We start from the raw sequence: 23,706 nt of genomic DNA on the forward strand, positions 1-23,706 counted from the left end.
CAAATTTCAGCCTGTCTGAATGACGGGCCAAAGGCCTAAAACAATGCGGCCAGGGGTCCGGGGCCCAAAGGGCTTTAGATCCCTGGAGATGGCTTCTCAGCTATTTCCAGGCATATTTTTGTGATCTTCAAAGGCCAAATTACACCAGACATTAGTTGCTAATTACACTAAAAATTGAATATAATTTACAAGAACATGTCAGAAGATTCAAGATTAAACATGGTTATATCATTTGGCATTCAGACTCAAATCTGCTGGACCAGAAGTTAGAAAATTCTGGGCGGCACGGTGGTGTAGTGGTTAGCACTGTTTCCTCACAGCAAGAAGGTTCTGGGTTTGAACCCAGAGGCTGGCGGGGGCCTTTCTGTGTGGAGTTTGCATGTTCTCCCCATGTCTGCGTGGGTTTCCTCCGGGTGCTCCGGTTTCCCCCACAGTCCAAAGACATGCAGTTAGGTTAACGTAGGGCGGCCTTGGGCTGAAGTGCCCTTGAGCAAGGTACCGAACCCCTGACTGCTCCCCGGGTGCTCTAGTGTGGCTGCCCACTGCTCTGGGTGTGTGTGCGCGTGTGTTCACTGCTTCACATGGGTTAAATGCAGAGGATGAATTTCACTGTGCTTGAAGTGTGCATGTGACAAATAAAGGTTTCTTCTTCAAGAAAAACATGTTTAAAGTTCTACCCAAGAAAACAGTAGCACACACAGGTCAGTTCCATGTCTAGAAAAAAGTCTGGGGGCCAAGGATGTTCCAGTTGGTTACAACTTACTGGTCCTCATATATCGGTACTGTAACAGCACTCATGAAACATTATGTCAACAATGACTATTTGTGGCAGCGGGGGCGTGGTCAAGCGCCGCTCTGTGACAGGAGGGCGGAGTCGGGGAAAGTAAGTGGCAGAATCGCGACACCTGAGGGTAATTAACCTGTGTTTTGTGTGTGTGTTTCCCCAGTAAACCGCACCCTACTTAAGGAGGGAAAGGGAGAGCGGAAGGGAGCTCCTTCCCGAGCAGAGACGACAGTGTGTGTGCGTGCGTGTCTCTGACTGTCGGTTTACATTGCGAGACTGCAAAGTTCGGCAATAAAGCCTTCTGTAAACCTTGATCTCTGTCCTGCCGTCCTCTGTGCTCCACCCACACGCTATTCGCGCTACAGTGGTGCCGAAACCCAGGACGGCAGGACAGAGATCAAGGTTTACAGAAGGCTTTATTGCCGAACTTTTAAGTCTTGCAATGTAAACCGACAGTCAGAGACACGCACGCACACACACTGTCGTCTCTGCTCGGGAAAGAGCTCCCTTCCGCTCTCTCTTTCCCTCCTTAAGTAGGGCGCGGTTTACTGGGGAAAACACACACAAAACACAGGTTAATTACCCTCAGGTGTCGTGATTCTGCCACTTACCTTCCCCGACTCCGCCCTCCTGTCACAGAGCGGCGCTTGACCACGCCCCCGCTGCCACATACCCCCACCGCCCGACTCAGGCCGGGCGCCCGTCCGGCCCGCAGCCGACTCCCCCCCCCTTGACGGGAGAGGAAGTCCGCCACGACCATCTGCGCCCCCGGCCTGTGGACCACCTTGGAGTTGAAGGGTTGGAGTGCCAGATACCAACGGGTGATCCGCGCGTTGGCATCCTTCATGCGGTGGAGCCACTGGAGGGGCGCGTGGTCCGAACAGAGGGTGAAAGAGCACCCCAGCAGGTAGTAACAGAGGGCGAGGACCGCCCACTTGATCGCCAGGCACTCTTTCTCAATGGTGCTGTAGCGCCCCTCACGCACTGACAGCTTTCGGCTGATGTATAGGATGGGGCGATCCTCTCCCTCCACCCGCTGGGACAAAACAGCTCCCAGCCCTCTGTCCGACGCATCCGTCTGCAAAAAAAAGGGGAGAAGTCAGGGGAGTGCAAAAGTGGCCCCCCACACAGTGCAGCCTTTACCTCAGAGAAAGCCCGCTGGCACTGCTCCGTCCACTGGACCGGATCTGGCGCCCCCTTTTTAGTGAGGTCAGTCAGCGGGCTGGTGACGTCCGAATAATTAGGTATAAACCTACGATAATAGCCAGCCAGCCCCAGGAACTGTCTCACCCCCTTTTTGGTCTTGGGCCTCGGGCAGGCCGCAATCGCTGCTGTCTTATTAATTTGGGGACGCACCTGCCCGTTACCCAAGTGGAAGCCCAGATATTGTACTTCCACCCGCCCAATCGCACACTTCTTCGGGTTGGCAGTGAGCCCCACCCGCCTCAGCGACCTAAGGACGGCCCTCAGGTGTTGCAGGTGCCGCTGCCAGTCATTACTATAAATAATGATGTCGTCTAGGTAAGCAGCCGCGTAGGTGGCGTGGGGCCGGAGGACCCGGTCCATCAGCCGCTGAAACGTAGCGGGCGCCCCAAACAGCCCAAACGGAAGTGTGACGAACTGGTGTAAGCCAAACGGTGTGGAAAAGGCCGTTTTTTCCCGGGATAATGGAATCAAGGGGATCTGCCAATATCCCTTCGTCAAATCCAGTGTCGAGTAAAAGCGAGCCGTGCCTAGTCGATCGAGCAGCTCATCAATACGAGGCATTGGGTACGCATCGAATTTAGACACCGCGTTGACTTTTCCATAGTCCACACAGAACCGGACCGAGCCGTCGGCCTTAGGAACCAAGACCACCGGGCTGCTCCAGTCACTGTGGGACTCCTCGACGATGCCCATTTCGAGCATGGCCTGAAGTTTTTCCCGAACCACCTTTTTTTTGTGTTCGGGTAATCTATAAGGACGGCTGCGCACTACCACCCCCGGGGGCGTCTCTATGTGGTGTTCTATGAGGTTAGTGCGACCGGGCAGGGGCGAGAACACATCCGAAAACTCGGCCTGCAACTGGGCGACCTCCGTGAGTTGGGTCGGGGAGAGGTGGTCTCCACAGGGGACCGGAGAGGTACGAGATGCCAATGTCCCTTTTTGGACCTCTGGCCCCAGCTCCGCCTTCTCCGGAACTACCGACACCAACGCCACGGGGACCTCCTCGTTGCAGAGTTTTAGCAGATTGAGGTGGTAGATCTGTAGCGCCCCCTCCCGGTCCGTTCGCCTAACCTCATAGTCGACGTACCCGACTCGCCGTGTGACCTCAAAGGGTCCTTGCCACTTGGCGATTAATTTGGAACTCGACGTGGGCAACAGAATGAGTACCTTATCTCCCGCCCAATCGCACACACACTGTCGTCTCTGCTCAGGAAGGAGCTCCCTTCCGCTCTCCCTTTCCCTCCTTAAGTAGGGCACGGTTTACTGGTGAAAACACACACAAAACACAGGTTAATTACCCTCAGGTGTCGCGATTCTGCCACTTACCTTCCCTGACTCCGCCCTCCTGTCACAGAGCGGCGCTTGACCACGCCCCCGCTGCCACACTATTTTTTAATACTATGTTTATAATAAATCTATAAGAAATTTAGTAATTAATAATACAACTATTCTTACATAATAGAGTTAAAATTTTGAGGATGAGATTCCAAGTAACTTTGTAACAAAATGACTTAAAATGACTCAGAATTAAACATGGTCATATCATTTGGCATTCAGACTCAAATCTGCTGGACTAGAACTTAGATAATTCTGGGTGGCACGATGGTGTAGTGGTTAGCACTGTCACCTCACAGCAAGAAGGTTCTGGGTTCGAGCTCAGCGGCCAGTGGGGGCCTTTCTGTTTGGAGTTTGCATGTTCTCCCCGTGTCTGCGTGGGTTTCCTCCGGGTGCTCCGGTTTCCCCCACAGTCCAAAGACATGCAGTTAGGTTAACATGGGGCAGCTTTGGGCTGAAGTGCCCTTGAGCAAGGTACCTAACCCCTGACATGTTCGCTGCTGATGTCAGATTGGGCTGAACTTGGGCTGATTCGAAAGGTCTCAGGCAGAGGGATGTGCCTGTAAAGTTTGGTGGGGCTAGGACCACTGGTGGCCGAGTTAGGAATTTTTAAAGGCTGGCTTGAGCCAGAGCTTGTGTTAAAGTTTTTCAGGGGCTCCGGGGCAAATAGCAGGCTGAGCCGTGGTTCTACTGGGCTGTGCCTGGGCTGGTTGGAAAGAGCTTGGGGAGTGGGGTGTGCCTGTAAAGTTTGGCAGGGCTAGGACCATCGGTGGCCAAGTTATGAATTTTTAAATCGGGCCTGCGGGGCCCCCGTTTCACAGACCATGTTATGACATAATGTATTTGCCCAGTGTAACATTTGGAAGAAAATTAGAAGTAGATTAGACCCATATCTTTACAATTTTTCATGGGCCATCCAGTTTGATGCTTTTGAAATACAGACAGACAAATGTGAAAATTACCAGTCAATGTCCATCGGTCTGGCCTTATTTCCCACACTGTATATAGTTCGTCAAGGTTGGAGTAGAAGAACTTGAGTGTTCTGCACAGATCCCTGACTGAACTCAACTCCAATGAACACCTTTGGGATGAACTGGAACTGGAGCCTCAACATTCCAACATCAGTACCTGATCTCACTAATGCTCTTGTAGCTGAACTGAATGAACACAAATCCCTACAGCCACGCCCCAAACTCTAGTGGAAAGCCTTCCCAGAAGAGAAGAGAAGAGAAGAGAAGCGTGGAGAAGAGTGGAGCTCACGAGAACAGTAAAGGGGAATAAATCTGGAATGGGATGTCAAAAAAGTGTAAAATGTGGGAATGATGGAGATCCTTGGTGGTGTTTGACTGTGAAGAGCCATGGATTATGTATCAGAACATCCTGGGCTAACAGTCAATGACCAATTTTGTGATCGTATCATCTGAGTATGCCAATCTAGTCAGCATATCCATTAGGGTGGAACTTAAATGACAGAAAATTGTTTTTCATTCATTTTATTTGGTCTTACTTCCTGAACCTGTTCCATTTGTACTAAAAACCATATAGACAAAGTTTGTGCATGATATCTTAAATTTTAATGGTAGCTCCATCAACTCGAAGATTACAAAAGTATTTTATTCATTTTCTTTTTACAATTGTCCATTTTATGTGTATTCTAGTTGGTACTATAGCATCACTTGTTCATTTATATTTATTTATTTTATTTATATTTGTTGCCATGTGTACAAATTGTAAACTATATTATTATATAGTTTGTATACAATTCTAGTCCTTTGCATTTCTGTGAAAAAGCTCACTGTGATGGCTTCTTGTTTAATGTAAGATTTATATAATTTTATTTTCTTTTATTTCATGTATGTGTATAGTAAGTTTTGGAAAAATTAGAAACGTATTCTTGGCCAGCTCTGTATTTGTATATATTGTACAGAACTACAGATTCAGAACATATTCGGAGAAATGCACACAGACATGTATTCAAAAGAAGAACCCATTCTACAAGTTTTTTTAGCCTATTAGTGCTTTCTTTTTGATATATTTTATCAATAAAATAAATAAACTAATATTGTTCAACAAAATAGTTTATTTATACATTCACAATTATAGCAATGTGACATATTTACCATGCACTAGTTCTGTATCCAGACTTCAGAGGTACTCAAAAAAGTGTCTTCAGTATGGGTTATAGGGAGACTGAGGGCCAGTAGAGGCTTTTTTCCTGAGCATATTTTCACCTTATGTTGTCGGGCACTGTGGAATGGGATCAGCTCGATCGGTTAGCTCCATAATGTTAGTGATCAGTTTTTAAAATGATTAACACTATAACAATTGCACAGTGTACATTTCACTGTATACTTTGCAGTCAACCCTTAATGAACTGATAATATTTCATGCTGCCCCAATCCATTCCAGTGTAGTATTATTGTAGGCCCTATACTGAATAATGCCTCTAATGACAGCAGGACTTAATTGTGACAGACTTCATGGCTTGGCTGCCAAACTTCATTTTTCTTAATATCTTACCAGAATTTTATATATATATATATATATATATATATATATATATATATATATATATATAAAGATGGTCATATTTAATAACTTTAAAAATTAGCTCCACCCTAATATCCATCCATCCATTATCCATAACTACTTACTCTGTGCAGGGTCATGGGCGAGCTGGAGCCTATCCCAGCTGACTATGGCTGAGAGGTGGGGTACACCCTGGACAAGTTGCCAGATCATCACAGGGCTGACACAGAGACAAACAACCATTCACACTCACATTCAGACGTACAGTCAATTTAGAGCCCCCAATTATCCTAACCTGCATGTCTTTGGACTGTGGGGGGAAACCAGAGCACCCGGAGGAAACCCACGCAGACATGGGGAGAACATGCAAACTCCACACAGAAAGGCCCCCGTCAGCCACTGGGCTCGAACCCAGAACCTTCTTGTTGTGAGGCGACAGTGCTAACCACTACATCACCAGCCCCAGTCAGCACATGTGTAGTGGATTTGAAGAAGGCATATGATTATGTGCCTCAATATCTGTTTTTGAAGGTACTATATGAGTGCAGGGTGTCTGGGTCAATTCTTCATGTGATCTAGTCTGTGTACATGCAGAGTGAGAGTTGTGTCTACATTCTTGGTATTAATTTGAAATCCATCAAGGTGTATCTTTGTTGATGGAAAAAGAGTGTGTGACTGACAAATGGATCAGGTCTGCAGCAGATGTACCATTCTGTGGTAATGAAGCAGGAACTTGGTTTGTAAGTGAAGCGCTTTGTTCACTGGTCAATCTACATCCCTGTCTTCACCTATGGGCATGCGTACAGGCAACAGAAATGTAGATAGATGGATGGATGGATATACTGTAGACTTTATGGATCCCTGAGAGGAATTTTGGGAAACGTGTCAGTAAATCAAGGAGATCTTTATTGTGAGTTTCCTATGCAGGGTTGCTGGCCTTACTCTTCAATCAGAGTGAGGAGTTCAGCAATCCGGCAGAGCCTCGGAGTAGAGCTGATGCTCCTCCAAATTCTCCAGCAGAGCTGTATTAGGGCCATTCCACTTGATGGAGACCACAGGGCACATCCAGGACCAGCAGGAGAGATAATATCTCACAGTCAGTTTGGGAATGTCTGGGGATCAACCAGGAAGAGCTGAAATCTGTAATTGGAAATACTGAAGGCTGAACTGACTTGTTCAGCGTGTTCCAGGGCACAGTTCCAGAGCACAGTCACGCATCCGTAATTCTGTTTCACAATCCTGGAACAACTGGTACAGAGTAAATATTGAACAAATATGTCATGTATTTACAGAGTCTGTTTGGATTGCTCCTGAGGTAAAATGGCCATAAGTACGATTTTGTGTTTAAGGTACAATAAAAACAACAACATTATAATATAATATAATATAATATAATATAATATAATATAATATAATATAATATAATATAATATAATATAATATAATATGGCAGCACAGAACACTTTCATGTACAACCCCAATTCCCAAAATGTTGGGACGCTGTGTAAACTGTAAATAAAAACAGAATATGAAGATTTGCAAATCATGGAAACTCTATATTTCATTGAAAATAGTACAAAAACAACATATCAAATGTTGAAACTGAGATGTTTTATTGTTTTTTTTAAAAGTATATGCTCATTTTGAATTTGATGTCAGCAACACATTTCAAAAAAAGTGGGATGGGGCGTGTTTACCACTATGTTGCATTACCTCGACTTTTAACAACACTCTGTAAACATTTGGGAACTGAGGAGATCAATTGCTGTAGTTTTGAAAGAAAAATGTTGTCCCATTCTTGTCTGATATACAATTTCAGTTGCTCAAGAGTTCGGGGTCTCCTTTGTCGTATTTTGTGCTTCATAATGTGCCAAATGTTTAAAATGGAAGACAAGGTCTGGACTGCAGCAGGCCAGTTTAGCACCTGGACTCTTTTACTGCAGGGCCATGCAGCTGTAATATGTGTAGAAAGCAGTTTGATGTTGTCTTGCTGAAATAAGGAAGGCCTTCCATGAAAAAGATTTTGTCTGGATGGCAGCATATTGCTTTGAAACGTGTATACAGCATCTTGCAAAAGTATTCATCCCCCTTGGTATTTGTCCTGTTTTGTCACATTACAAGCTGGAATTAAAATGGATTTTTGGGGGGTTAGCACCATTTGATTTACACAACATGCTTACTACTTTAAAGGTGCAAATTGTTTTCTTTTTTTATTGTAACACAAACAATAATTAAGATAACACCCCCCCCCCCCAGAAATCTGGAGTGTGTATAGGTATTCACCCCCTTTCATTTGAAATTCCTAAATAAGAGCTGGTCCAACCAATTCACTTAATAAGTCACATAATTAGTTGATTAAGATCCACTTGTGTGCAATCAAAGTGTCACATGATCTGTCACATGATGTCTGTATAAATCAACCTGTTCTGGAAGGACCCTGACTCTGCAACACTACTAACCAAGCAACATGAAAACCAAGGAGCCTCCAAACAGGTCAGAGACAAAGTTGTGGAGAAGTATAGATCAGGGTTGGGTTATAAAAAATATCCCAAACTTTGAATATCCCAGGGAGCGCCATTAAATCCATTATAGCAAAATGGAAAGAATATGGCACCACTACAAACCTGACAAGACAAGACCCCGCCCACCAAAACTCACAGACCAGGCAAGGAGGGCATTAATCAGAGATACAGTATAACAAAGACACCAAAGATAACACTGAAGGAGCTGCAAAGATCCACAGTGGAGATGGGAGTATCTGTCCATAGGACCACTTTAAGCCGTACACTCCATAGAGTGGGGCTTTATGGAAGAGTGGTCAGAAAAAAGTAATTGTTTAAGAAAATACATTTGGAGTTTGTGCAACAGCATGTGGCAGACTCCCCAAACACATGGAAGAAGATCCTCTGGTCAAATGATACAAAAACTGATCTATTTGGCCATCATGGGAAACGCTATGTGTGGTGCAAACCCACCACCCTGAGAACACCTGTTTGAGTCAGCCAGAGGTTTGAGACTGGGATGAAGGTTCACATTCCAGCAGGACAATTACCTTAAACATACTGCTAAAGCTACACTGGAGTGGCTTAAAGGGAAACATTTAAATGTCTTGGAATGGCCTAATCAAAGCCCAGACCTCAAACCAATTGAGAATCTGTGCCATAACTTGAAGATTGCTCTACACCAACGCAACCCATCTAACTTGAAGGAGTTGGAGCAGTGATGCCTTGAGGAATGGGCAAAAATCCCAGTGGCCAGATGTGCTAAGCTAATAGAGACATACCCCAAGAGACTTGCAGCTGTAATTGAGCAAAACGTGGCTCTACAAAGTATTGACTTTTTTTTTTTTTGGGGGGGGGATATCTATGAACACTCCAGATTTCTGTTTTTTTCATCTTAATTATTGTTTGTGTCGCAATATAACAACAATTGGCACCTTTAAAGTGGTAGGCATGTTGTGTAAATCAAATCGTGCTAACCCCCCAAAAATCCATTTGAATTCTAGCTTGTAATGCGACAAAACAGGACAAACACCAAGGGGGATGAATACTTTTGCAAGACACTCTCTCATTCAACATAAATGATGCCTTCCCAGAAGTACAAGCTACTCATGTCATGTGCACTAAAGCCCCTCATACCATCACAGACGCTGGCTTTTGAGCAGTGCACTGATAACAAGCCGGATGGTTCCTCTCCTCCTTAGCCTGGAGGATGTGGTGTCCATGATTTCTAAAAACAATTTCTACTTTTGATTTGTCAGGCCTCGGGACAGTTTTCCACTTCACCTCAGTCCATTGTAAAAGAGCTCGAGCCCAGAGAAGGGGGCGGTGTTTTTGGATATTGTTTATATCTGGTTTTAACTTGCATTTGTGGATGCAGTAATGAAGTGTTTTCACAGACGATGGTTTTCTGAAGTGTTCCTGAGCCCATACAGTGATTTCCACTACAGACACATGTCTGCTTTTAATGCAGTGTCTCCTGAGGGCCTGAAGATCACAGGCATCCAATGTCAGTTTTCAGCCTTGTCTCTTACATACAGAGATTTCTCCAGATTCTCTGAGTCTTTTAATGATATTATGGACCATAGATGATGTGATTCCCCAAATTCTTTGCAGTCTTTCACAGAGTGGTGAACCCCTCCCCATCTTTACTTCTGAGAGACTCCGCCTCTGGAATGTTCATTTTATACCCAATCATGTTACTGACCTGTTGCCAATTAACCTAATTAGGTTTTTTTCACGACTTTTTATGTTTTTTGTTGACCCTGTCCCAACTTTTCTGAAACTTGTTGCTGACATCGAATTCAAAATGAGCATATATTTTTCAAAAAACAATAAAATTTCTCAGTTTCAACATTTGATATGTTGTCTTTGTACTATTTTCAATGAAATGTAGAGTTTCCATGATTTGCAAATCTTCACATTGTTTTATTGACAGTTTACACAGTGTCCCAACTGTTTTGGAATTGGTTTTGTATAAATTCATTAAAAAAAAAAATAAGGTCGGAACAAATCCACCACCTTATCCATAAGGCCATAGACCCAATGACTGGAATTTCATTCAGTAATTTCCATTATTGACACACACTCATGTGATGTAGTTACAGTAGGAGGGGTTTGGGAGTTCAGCAGGGTTTAAAAGTATGGAAGGATGAACATCTGAAAAAGAGATAAGATAAACACCTCAGGTATGTTCCACTGTTAAGTTTCATTTACATGATACAAAGCTTTTCTTTAAAATTGTGCAGTTTTGGGAACAAAAATAAGATCTTGAAATAAAACAAATGTCATGGATAAAGTGTGAGTAAAAAGAATCATGTTCTCTGAAAACTGCTGTTAAACTTACAGGTGTCTCTGGTCAAATCCACAATCTCTGCTTTAGAATCGAAGGACTGTTTTCTTGAAATTGTTAGAGGAGACTAAAGTGAGTGTAAGTCATAATGTAATTACTGTATTCTGATTAGCTCTTGCTTTGTTAAAGTGCTCATCCAGTTTGCTGTGTTCAACAATTTTTCAGTGTTATGGCTTTTTATAATGGAAGGTTCACAACATGTTTTGTTTTTATTTTAAAAGTCATTGTTTTTATTTGTCGATTTCCAGAACATGGTGTTTTCAGTGTTTGCTGTGTTCTGTGTGCTCCCCCTGCTGGTTGGAAGTACTCCTATTTCTCAGGATCTGTTTCTGACAGACTGCTCTGATGTTTACGCTAACGGACAGACACTCAGTGGCGTGTACACCATCTACCCTACGGGGAAAACACCTGTCCAGGTGTACTGTGATATGGGTTGTGCAGAAAGCCCAACAGAAGATGGGAATTGGACGGTATGAACACTGTGGACATTATTCTCATTTAAATTAAATGTAGATCTGAGCAGGTGTTTTTTGTGATAAATCATCAGATCAATCACAGAAATAGATACTAGTGACTGGGATTCAGCTAAAGTGTTGAATGTTACCTTTATACCAGGTGTTTCAGCGGAGGATGGATGGCAGTGTGAATTTCTACAGACCATGGGAACACTACAAGAAAGGGTTTGGGAACAAGTATGGAGAATATTGGCTAGGTGAGAAATTACATCACAGATCACTCACTGGATATTATTTTAAGACTTAGGACCAGATGTTCATAGTCCCTTGTATGAAGCCCTTCACACTATACTGACTTTAAAATGCCAACCACTCACAAGAGCGGGCTGAGAGGCTGCACGAGAGTGGGCTGAGAGCGAGAGCGAGGCTGCGCAAGAGCAGGCTGAGAGGCTGCGCGAGAGCGGGCTGAGAGGCTGCGCGAGAGCGGGCTGAGAGGCTGCGCAAGAGCGGGCTGAGAGGCTGCGCGAGAGCGGGCTGAGAGGCTGCGCGAGAGCGGGCTGAGAGGCTGCGCGAGAGCGGGCTGAGAGGCTGCGCGAGAGCGGGCTGAGAGGCTGCGCGAGAGCGGGCTGAGAGCGGGCTGAGAGTGGGCTGAGAGCGGGCTGATAGCAAGAGCGAGGCTGCATGAGAGTGGGCTGAGAGCGGGCTGAGAGGCTGCGCAAGAGCGGGCTGAGAGCGAGAGCGAAGCTGCGCGAGAACGGGCTGAGAGCAGGCTGAGAGGCTGCGCGAGAGTGGGCTGAGAGCGGGCTGAGAGGCTGCGCGAGAGCGGGCTGAGAGCGGGCTGAGAGCGGGCTGAGAGGCTGCGCGAGAGCGGGCTGAGAGCGGGCTGAGAGCGGGCTGAGAGCGAGAGCAAGACTGCGCAAGAGCGGGCTGAGAGCAGGCTGAGAGGCTGCGTGAGAGTGGGCTGAGCCTAAAGGCAAAGCTCTCAATTTACTGGTCCATCTATGTTCCCACTCTGACCTATCTTAGAGATTAGATAGAACTTTATTGATCCCTTTGGGAGGGTTCCCTCAGGGAAATTAAGATTCCAGTAACATCATTACAGGATAAACAGAGAATAGAAAATAGAGAAAAAACTTCTAGATAAATAAAATTAAATTAAGTATTTACATATACAAATATAAAAAGAATAAGATATGGGGAAGAGAGGAAGGGGGAAGGAGGGAAAAAAGGAAAAGGGGGCAGCAGGAGAGATATTGCACTTTATATTGCACATTATATTGCACATTGTCCGGTATTGCTTATTGTTAGGCTAGGCTACAGCTCCTTCCTGTCCTCTGTCCTCCTGTTCCCCCTCCTCCCTCCCAGAGAGGAGTTGTACAGTCTGATGGCGTGAGGTACAAAGGAGTTTTTAAGTCTGTTCGTCCTGCACTTGGGAAGGAGCATTCTGTCACTGAACAGGCTCCTCTGTTTGCTGATGATGGTGTGCAGAGGGTGACTGGCATCGTCCATGATGTTCAATAGTTTTTCCATAGTCCTCTTCTCTGCCACCATCACCAGAGTGTCCAGCTTCATGCCAACCACAGAGCCGGCCTGCCTGATCAGTTTGTCCAGCCTGGATGTGTCCTTCTTGGATGTGCTGCCCCCCCAGCACACCACGGTGTAAAATAGGACACTGGTGACCACAGACTGAGAGAACATCCACAGGAGTGTTCTGCAGATGTTAAAGGACCGCAGCCTCCTCAGGAAGTATAGCCTGCTCTGTCCCTTCCTGTATAAGTGGTTGGTGTTGCAAGTTCAGTCCAGCTTGCTGTCCAGCCACAGCCTGAGGTACTTGTAGGAATCCACAGCCTCCACCTCGACTCCCTCAATCAGAAGTGGTTGTGACCTTGGTCTGGACCTCCCAAAGTCAATGACCAGCTCCTTGGTCTTCAAGGTGTTGAGCTGCAGATGGTTCCTGTTGCACTACACAGCAAAGTCCCTCACCAGGCTCCTATACTCCTCCTCTCTGTCGTCACTGATACACCCAACGATGGCTGTGTCATCAGCGAACTTCTGAATGTGACACAGCTCACATATGGTCACAAGCTATGCCTCAGTATTCCCCTGGAAGAGCTGGTGGAGGTGGCCAGGGAGAGAGAAGTCTGGGCTGCTCTGCTTAGGCTGCAACCCCCATGACCCGGATCCAGATAAGTGGTAGAAGATGGATGGATGGATCCCTCAGAAATCCCAACCTTCCGATTAGAATCTTCACATTTTCTGTTGCTTTACCTACAAAAACACATCTTACCCAGCCAGCCACAAAAAAACCCCCCAGTAAGCTTCTAGGCTTGATTTGATCTTTTGTGTAAAGGCTCATAGAGTTTCAAGTAGGTCACTTTTTTGGGGAATTCCGCATCCGGCCAGATTTCCATCAATTCTGGGGGGGGACGGATGACAGTTCATGACATTGTAGGGATTGATATTACTGATGAAGTCTAGGTTTTTTTCATGAATTTTTATGCTGTTCAGTCCTGATATTTCAGTAGAGAAGGCATGTGTTCTCTCTCTCTTGTGGCCATTTTGTTTAATCTGCTTCCTGTCATGGCGGTGTAGTTACTGTTGCTATGGAGGATCATGTGATGGCGCAAAGCCTTTCTCATCTCTGGTTGGTTTTTGACAGTGTTTCATTGAAGTTTTGTTAAATACAGGTCTATGACTAGTTTTGTCTGTTTTTGATACCTGCTTTAAAGGGATAGTTCGGGATTTTTGACATGAATCTGTATGGCATCCCCATCGATAGTGTCATGCAAACACACTGACCTTACCCCTGACAGCATCCTGTGAGTCCAGTTCTTGTCCAGTTTTGGTCCAGACGAAAGTAGTCCGGCAAGTTTGTTGGGGTCACGAAAGTAAAACGTTTTTCGTCTCAAAACAGTATGTGTTCAAAAGAGTGATATATTTGCATCACAAAACCGTTGTCAAATAAAAAGTCAGACCTCGAAATCGCTTGGTGCTATTTTCTCTCCCTTCTTATCACTGCGCGCTGCCGGCTTCATCCAGCTGCGGCTCCAGCTTCAAGGATAAGCTGGAGCCGCATAAGTAGGAGTCCCGGCGGGTGGTTTGTATTCGATTCGTTTATATCCCGACCTTGTCAGCTGTCACATTTATGTTCATGGACCTGGTAAGCTGGTAAATAATATTTATTATTTTTTTTCTTTACCAAATTCTAACAGAAAACGAGAGCGCCCGAAAGGGAAAACCGAGCCGCCTCACAGCTGTAATGCAAATTGCTTTCCTCCTCAGTATACAAGTGCGCTTCCATGGCAGGGAAAAAGAAACTACCACTGCTGCCTATGTAGTGCCCTATTTATACAAATAGGAGTCATTCAGGATTCAGCCATGTTTTTGCTCCGTGTCATGGCTGAATCCTGAATGACTCCTATTTGTATAAATAGGGCACTACATAGGCAGCAGTGGTAGTTTCTTTTTCCCTGACATGGAAGCGCACTTGTATACTGAGGAGGAAAGCAACTTGCATTACAGCTGTGAGGCGGCTCGGTTTTCCCTTTCGGGCGCTCTCGTTTTCTGTTAGAATTTGGTAAAAAAAAAAAAAATTATTTACCAGCTTACCGGGTCCATGAACATAAATGTGACAGCTGACAAGGTCGGGATATAAACGAATCGAATACAAACCACCCGCCGGGACTCCTACTTATGTGGCTCCAGCTTATCCTTGAAGCTGGAGCCGCAGCTGGATGAAGCCGGCAGCGCGCAGTGATAAGAAGGGAGAGAAAATAGCGCCAAGCGATTTCGAGGTCTGACTTTTTATTTGACAATGGTTTTGTGATGCAAATATATCACTCTTTTGAACACGCACTGTTTTGAGACAAAAAACGTTTTACTTTCGTGACCCCAACAAACTTGCCGGACTACTTTCGTCTGGACCAAAACTGGACAAGAACTGGACTCACAGGATGCTGTCAGGGGTAAGTCAGTGTGTTTGCATGACACTATCGATGGGGATGCCATACAGATTCATGTCAAAAATCCCGAACTATCCCTTTAAGAGTCAGTGAAAAGTCGTCCATTTCATATAAATACTGTTACTTTATATACAGTTTTAGCAGAGATACAAGAATGTGACTGTTTTTTCATTTTTTAAAAATATGACTCATTTCTATCACTAATCACTAATTAACATCAACTGTTTGAGATGCAAAACACCAGGTTAATGTTTATATTGAATATTGTTTTTATTGAAAATGCCAAACACTTAAGCTCAATGCTTCCCCCATGTGGCCACACTGAGTAACACACTTTATTGAGTGTTTACCTCGCCTGCGATGGAGTAAGTGAGGTGAGGTATTGTAATCAGTGCGGTTTGTTTGTTTGTGTGTGTGTCTGACTGTCTGTTAGGCTGCTGGGCCATAGAAGGTTCATGCTGCACGCTGCATGCTGCACGCTACACGCTACACGTTCACGTGAAGAACCGGACCCTGGGCCATTAAACTTCATGCTTGGATGTTCACGTGTTGCGCCTGTTCTACTTTGACCGAGTAACCAACAATATGGACTCTTCGGATGACGACGATTGCCTCATTCTGCTTTTACTGAGACAGAGGAAGAGAAAAAGGAACAGAATTTGGAGCCGAGAACACTTCCTTCTGAGAGAAACCCATGGTGAATTTCACCGAACATTCTATAATCTGCTTGACAATCCCGATGAAGAACTATTTTTCAATTATACCATTCAATTATATTTTTTCTGAAGTTTTCCCCTGAAAGCATAGAGTTATCTCCCTAGACCCGTTCTGATTGGCTGGCGCAGCGGTGACCGCATGCATTGACTGGAATTTCCATCTTCACGCCTAGAAAAAAGTGTGCATGTTCATTTCACGCTTCACGCGTGAAGTGTGCAGCGTGCAGCGTGCAACGTGAACGCCGTTCTATGGCCCAGAGCAAGTCATGCTACGTTTGTCCACTTTTCTTTACACGCGTGTAGCGTGTAGTGTGCAGCATGCAGCGTGAACCTTCTATGGCCCAGCTGCCTTAACAATTTAGCGTCAAGACAATTGCACCGATTGACTTCAAATTTTCAGGGTAGGTGGGCAATGGTCTGTAGATTGCCTGTTTAAATTTTGGGGATAATTAGGTCAAGGTGAAGGTCAAGGTCACCAGAAAGGTCAACCTTTTGGTCAAAATAACATTTTCCATTATAACTCAAAAACGGTTGCAGATAAAGAGATATTATGATCATATAGGAATTTCCATATGGCCATTCATTTGGCACCATGATCTTTGACCTTGAGTGACCCTGAAAGGTCAAACTGAAGGTCATGGGTTTTCAAAGGGCTATAACTTTAAAATGGTTCATGATAGCTCTATATTTCTGCATAAATATGACCAAAAACATCATCAGATTTTCACACAAGTCCTAAAAGTAGATAAAGAGAACCCAGTTAAACAAATACAACAAAAATATTATACTTGGTCATTTATTTATTGAGGAAAATGATCCAATACTACATATCTTTGAGTGGCAAAAGTATGTGAACCTTAGCAGTTAATTTGAAGGTGAAATTAGAGTCAGGTGTTTTCAATCAGTGGGATGATAATCAGGTGTGAGTGGGCACCCTGTTTTATTTAAAGAACAGGGCTCTATCAAAGTCTGGTCTTCACAACACATGTTTGTGGAAGTGTATCATGGCACAAACAAAGGAGATTTCTGAGGACCTCAGAAAAACTGTTGTTGATGCTCATCAGGATGGAAAAGGTTACAAAACCATCTCAAAAGAGTTTGGACTCCACCAATCCACAGTCAGACAGATTGTGTACCAATGGAGGAAATTCAAGACCATTGTTACCCTCCCCAGGAGTGGTCGACCAACAAGGATCACTCCAAGAGCAAGGCGTGTAATAGTCGGCGAGGTCACAAAGGACCCCAGGATAACTTCTAAGCAACTGAAGGCCTCTCTCACATTGGCTAATGTTAATGTACATGAGTCCACCATCAGGAGAACACTGAACAACAATGGTGTGCATGGCAGGGTTGCAAGGAGAAAGCCACTGGTCTCCAAAAAGAACATTGCTGCTCGTCTGCAGTTTGCTAAAGATCACGTGAACAAGCCAGAAGGCTATTGGAAAAATGTTTTGTGGATGGATGAGACCAAAATAGAACTTTTTGGTTTAAATGAGAAGCGTTATGTTTGGAGAAAGGAAAAGACTGCATTCCAGCATAAGAATCTTATCCCATCTGTGGTGGTCATATCATGGTTTGGGCCTGTTTTGCTGCATCTGGGTCAGGATGGCTTGCCATTATTGATGGAACACTGAATTCTGAATTATACCAGTGAATTCTAAAGGAAAATGTCAGGACATCTGTCCATGAACTGAATCTCAAGAGAAGGTGGGTCATGCAGGAAGACAAGGACCCTAAGCACACAAATCGTTCTACCAAAGAATGGTTAAAGAAGAATAAAGTTAATGTTTTGGAATGGCCAAGTCAAAGTCCTGACCTTAATCCAATGGAAATGTTGTGGAAGGACCTGAAGCGAGCAGTTCATGTGAGGAAACCCACCAACATCCCAGAGCTGAAGCTGTTCTGTACGGAGGAACGGGCTAAAATTCCTCCAAGCCGGTGTGCAGGACTGATCAACAGTTACCGCAAACGTTTAGTTGCAGTTATTGCTGCACAAGGGGGTCACACCAGATACTGAAAACAAAGGTTCACATACTTTTGCCACTCACAGATATGTAATATTGGATCATTTTCCTCAATAAATAAATGACCAAGTATAATATTTTGTCTCCTTTGTTTAACTGGGTTCTCTTTATCTACTTTTAGGACTTATGTGAAAATCTGATGATGTTTTAGGTCATATTTATGCAGAAATAGAGAAAATTCTAAAGGGTTCACAAACTTTCAAGCACCACTGTATTACCATTATCAACACAGAGGTATAAAATAAGTGCTGCCAGGCGATGTTTGTTTTGCCTGGCAACACTTGATTTATATGTTGTTAGCACAGATACAACAATGTGACTATTATGTTTTTTTTTAAATGACCATTTTCTAAATCACTAAGTAACATCAACTGTTTGAGATGCAAATCACCAGGTTAATGTTGATATTTAATGTTGTTTTATATTGAAAATTGCCAAACACTTAAACTCAATGCTTCCCCCATGTGGTCACACTGAGTAACACATTTGTGTACGACAAATGGCCACTGCCTTTTGCACTTGAACCTAATTTTTCATGAATATCTTTCAGCATATGATATTCCACTTTTTACCTCCAGGATTAGAAAATCTCTACCAACTCACACGCAAGAGGAAATACGAGCTGAAAGTGGACCTGCAGGACTTTGATGGAGTGACAGTTTATGCCCAGTATTCTTCTTTCTCAATAGAATCTGAAACTGATGGATATAAACTCCATATTAGTAATTTCATCAATGGAGGTGCAGGTAAGGGAGAGTCAGAGATGTGTAGACAACCACAAACACCAAGGAGGATGAACACTGAAGTGCAATGACAAGGAAAATAATGTACATATAATCCACAGAGTGTGTAGTGACCGCATTTGTTATCTGCAGGGGATTCTCTGGCAACAAACAATGGACAGAAATTCACCACCTTTGATAAAGACCAGGATTCACATGCAAGTGGAAACTGTGCTAAATCCTACCTTGGGGGATTTTGGTACAGTCAGTGCCACCATGCTAACCCTAATGGAATATACCTGTGGGGACGTGACGGCACCTATTATGCCATTGGAAATGTGTGGCAACATTGGAAAGGCTATGATTATGGTCTCAAGTACATCGCTATGAAGATCAGACCCGTGTCTGTTGCACAGTCATGAATTTCTCTTTATAACATCATTGTTGTTGATGGTGGAAGTGGTTGAGCCACAACCACAGAAAAGAAAGTACTCCAGTAAAAAAACACTGAAAATGAGCATCAACCATGTAATGTAAATGTAAATGACATTTCTTGATCCCAACCTCTTTTCCCGTATTAAGTGATGTGAGATATTTAGACAGAGGATAAGGGTTTCAAGAAACCAAAGAAATGGGTTTCAATCAACATTTTGTTTCACAGTTAAAAACAAAAAAACAAAAATAAAAACACACAATCTTCAACATTCTGGTGTTGATATTCGTCTTCAAACATGTAAATATGAAATTTTAAGCAGAAGTCAAACAATGAAATGAAGCTGTTTTTTTTTCCAAACAGCAGGCTCAAACAGGGACAGTGACCACAGTACTAACTTAAACTGAAAGAGATGACTGAAACTGTTGCCATGACAACAGCGAAAGTGACTCCATAATCATTACAGTTCAATGCTGCCAATTAATATGGAGGAGTTGCTTAAAATTGATTAAAATGTTGCATTTAAGTTGTCTGAGCAGCTGTTTGGTGTCCCTCTGCAGCCTAATTACAGTTTATAGTTTTGGGTTTCTGCAGCATTCAAGCTGAATGCTAACATTCCTACCCAGTAAGTGAGGCATTCTGCGTATGGTGATGTCACATAAATACCCTATAGCAGGAGACGATGTGATTGGTCACACCATCTCGATACTGTAAATGCTGACATTCAATGAGCTTTGCATGTCAGGGTACAGAGTTCATACTGCCATGGTTTCATATGGGGGGGTTGGGGGTAGTTGGGTTTACTGTAAGGAAGTTTTGTAATGTTTAACCGTTGAAAGTATCACAATAATTGATACAGTTATCAGGTAATACACAATAATTATGTGGGTGTGTTTATGAAACAATAGGTCTTTCATGATCCAAAGTGAAAACAAATCCAAGACTGTATATGAACCGTCATGTCCAAGAGACTTTGGCCCAAGATCCAGGAGATAACTTCAGAAATTTTCCAGAAATTGAATAATTAGGGTGGGTTTGGAAGCCCAACAAGGTTTATAAGTGTGGGAGTATGAACATGCCAGATAGGATGCAAGAAGCAGAACAGGTAGGACTTTTAGTTTTAATTTACAAGATCCAAACACACTGCTCTTGATCTGTGTGGTCAAGAAGATGGTTATGTTAATCAATTCTGTGTACTGTTCATAGGCATGCATACTGTAAAGCCTGAATTGTTAGTCAAATGCCATGATTTTGTATAGGAGAACAAAACATTACAACACATCTCGAAGCAAAAATATAGGATTTTATATGTTACAAATGAGTATGAATTTATTTATATAATTATGTTGAATTAAGGGCGGCACGGTGGTGTAGTGGTTAGCGCTGTCGCCTCACAGCAAAAAGGTCTGGGTTCGAGCCCTGGGGCCGGCGAGGGCCTTTCTGTGTGGAGTTTGCATGTTCTCCCCGTGTCCGCGTGGGTTTCCTCCGGGTGCTCCGGTTTCCCCCACAGTCCAAAGACATGCAGGTTAGGTTAACTGGTGACTCTAAATTGAGCGTAGGTGTGAATGTGAGTGTGAATGGTTGTCTGTGTCTATGTGTCAGCCCTGTGATGACCTGGCGACTTGTCCAGGGTGTACCCTGCCTCTCGCCCATAGTCAGCTGGGATAGGATCCAGCTTGCCTGCGACCCTGTAGAAGGATAAAGCGGCTACAGATAATAAGATGAGATGAGATGTTGAATTAAATCTTCTTAGGGACAGCAGTTCAATCTGTGCATCAAAATCAAGCTGTTATTTACATGAACTGCTGAAGGAAATTAAAATGGCTGGAAGTTACAGTGTAATTGTACCTTTCTTATCACATATTATGTGTTTGCACACTAAGTTTATTTTGGTTTGCTGTACATACCAACTGTTTATTAAATGTTTTCTATAATACGGGTGATCACCCTTTGCTGGATCAACTGAGCTTCATTTGGAAGCCATTTTGCAAATTTTATTCCTCCAAAACACCAAAATCATAAAACACATTAAACATCATGCTGTAGACCACTTTGTTTGTTTGTCTTTTGGCCAGGTCATTGTATTTTCTATGTTCTGGGCTCTACTGCACCCCCTGCTAGTTGGGAGTACTCCTTTTTCTCAGGAACTGTTTCCGAGAGACTGTGCTGATGTCTATGCTAATGGTCACACAGTCAGTGAAATGTACACAATTTACCCTGCAGGGGAAACACCTGTACAGGTGTATTGTGACATGGGCTGCTGGGGAAGCCAAATAGACGATGGGAATTGGACAGTACGTCAGAACGTAACTCTGCTTTTGAAGAACGACCTCATTTAACTCCCACCCATCCATTATCTGTAGCTGCTTATCCTGTACAGGGTCACAGGCAAGCTGGAGCCTATCCCAGCTGACTGTGGGTGAGAGGTGGGGTTCACCCTGGACAAGTTGCCAGATCATCGCAGGGCTGACACATAGAGACACACAACCATTCACACTCACACCTACGGTCAATTTAGAGTCACCAGTTAACCTAACCTGCATGTCTTTGGACTGTGGGGGAAACTGGAGCACCTGGAGGAAACCCACGCGGACACGGGGAGAACATGCAAACTCCGCACAGAAAGGCCCCCATCAGCCACTTGGCTTGAACCCAGGACCTTCTTGCTGTGAGGTGACAGTGCTAACCACTACACCACAGTTCTACCCTCATTTAACTTGCTTTTCTGAAATACATTTTCAAATAAATATGTAAAATAGTACAATCATTTTTATTTAAATTAAACTCAGGCTGAAAGTACTGTTTTCTAAATGGGGCCTTTAGACAATCTTAATGTAATGAGAAGCTAATGGATGAGGATCTATGTGCAGAAGATTAATAAATAATCACACAATAGATGTTAAATTTGGAATCCAGTGTTAAATGTTCATGTAACAAGTGTGAGCCAAAACAACAGCCAGTAGAGAAGTCAAAGCCAAAGAAAAATCCCAAACGCAACACCAGGGAACTAGATGAGGGTCATCTAGACAAACAAATTAAACAGCTCAGAAATTACACAACATGAGATCACCAAGGTTTTGCAATGGCTGAATATCCATGAACTGCTTGGATACTGATAAAATAGGAAGTGGCCTGTACAAGGCACAAGTGTCAGAGGTTGTGGTAGAATGTTAGACAGTGCGACCTCTGCTGGTGGAGAGGGGAAAAGTTCATTGCCTTGTCACACTTAATATGGACTGTTGCTTTTGGTTCCACTAAAGTGTTGAATGTTCCCTTTCTACCAGGGGTTTCAGAGGAGGATGGATAGCAGTGTGAATTTCTACAGACCATCGAACACTACAAGAAAAAAAATAATGAACAGCTCTGTGATATATTCAGAAATCAAATTAGAAGAATAAGAGATTGACTCAAAAGTAATTTTTAAAATGGAGTGATTAAGAGTAATTACATTCAACGTCTGTGTCTTTTAACATTTGCATTCATTTATTGTCTGAACAGACAACAATAACAATCCTGTCCTGGATTGTTTTTGGATAATGTAGAGGAACTCAACAATCTGGGGGAATATGCATATTTACTACTTGTCTTTAAAGCATATACGCAGAATCATGGCCTCACTTTCATTTATGAATGCCTTGAGACCTCAAGAATGGCACAGGAATAGTTTTAAGCATTAACAATAAATCTAATATCGTAATTTTTACAATTAAAGTGATTCATATAAGTAGCGGTCTGAGTGAATGAACTTGACGTCTGTAATGCCACAGCAGAAAGGCTATTGGTCTCATCGCCATTTCCACTACACTACAACACAGAGCTGACTGCAACTCCGAGGCTCCAATTTGAGCTAATTTATCGCCATGCCACGTAGATGTGCCAGCAACATGACAGAAGGTGAATTTACATTGCATTCATGGCCCAAGAATGTTCAAACTGCAAAGATTTGGACGTGTTTTGCGAGAAGTTCATGGGCACATTGGGTGCATACGAAGTGGTCTCTCCTCTGCTCTGCACATTTTACTGAGGACTCGTACAAGAACTCTGATCTGTTGAGGAACGTTGGCTATAAGCCCGTATTGAAAGAGGGTGCAGTACCAACAATTAAATAAAACTACAAGAAAAGGAAAGAATTCATTTTATTTCTTTTTTAAAAGGAAAGTAAGTTCAGTTGCACCAGTTCTCCTGGAGTGTGAGCTGAGCGTTGTTGGTCAAACCTGGGATGGAATGGGATGGGACATATCGCTCAGGCAGTGACCTGCCCACAGTTGTTGCTAAAACCGGTGATGTTCCGTTCCGTCCCGGGTTTTAGTAATTGCCTGAGCCGAGCAGTAATGGCAGAGTACTCAGTATGGAGAAAATGGAGAATGAGTGGAGCAGCCATCTGATTTCTAAACTGGATATTGCTGCCACCTCGCCTTTACATGGAAGAAGTGAATGAACGTTTACCTGCATTTAGATTAATCCATGTAACCTGTAGTGTGTGTTTAAGTTAGCGGTATAAGATTATTTAATTTGCTTCAGAATGTGATTGTCTCAGTTCATCTGATTATTTAATGAGCCTTTTACATTTTATCAGTGAAAATGCATGCATGTACATGTATGATGCATAAGTTATAACACCCATCCTGTTTTAATGTGAGTCAACCCACAATCAGTGAAGTCAAATCAGTCTTAGTTGAACAAGTCAGT

General features: G+C 43.6%; 1 protein-coding gene across 1 annotated transcript; it reads left to right on the plus strand.

Moving 5' to 3' along the window:
• Window positions 1-10,642: 10,642 nt before the first annotated feature.
• LOC132865833 (microfibril-associated glycoprotein 4-like) lies at window positions 10,643-19,006 on the plus strand. The gene is made up of 6 exons (XM_060898329.1): window positions 10,643-10,651; window positions 10,736-10,795; window positions 10,954-11,175; window positions 11,321-11,417; window positions 18,441-18,608; window positions 18,738-19,006. The coding sequence occupies exons 1-6, from the start codon at window positions 10,643-10,645 to the stop codon at window positions 19,004-19,006; spliced, it is 825 nt and encodes a 274-aa protein (XP_060754312.1).
• Window positions 19,007-23,706: the final 4,700 nt, after the last annotated feature.

The sequence above is a fragment of the Neoarius graeffei genome, chromosome 18 (assembly GCF_027579695.1).
Source record: "Neoarius graeffei isolate fNeoGra1 chromosome 18, fNeoGra1.pri, whole genome shotgun sequence".
In the NCBI taxonomy this organism is placed as follows: Eukaryota; Metazoa; Chordata; class Actinopteri; order Siluriformes; family Ariidae; genus Neoarius; species Neoarius graeffei.

What these genes read in the sequence shown, in the direction of transcription:
- LOC132865833 (XM_060898329.1), top strand. An exon ending in AAGTGAGTGTAAGTCATAAT is followed by an intron (nt 10,796 to 10,953) that starts GTAATTACTGTA and finishes GTCGATTTCCAG; the next exon opens with AACATGGTGTTTTCAGTGTT. An exon ending in TTTCATCAATGGAGGTGCAG is followed by an intron (nt 18,609 to 18,737) that starts GTAAGGGAGAGT and finishes TGTTATCTGCAG; the next exon opens with GGGATTCTCTGGCAACAAAC.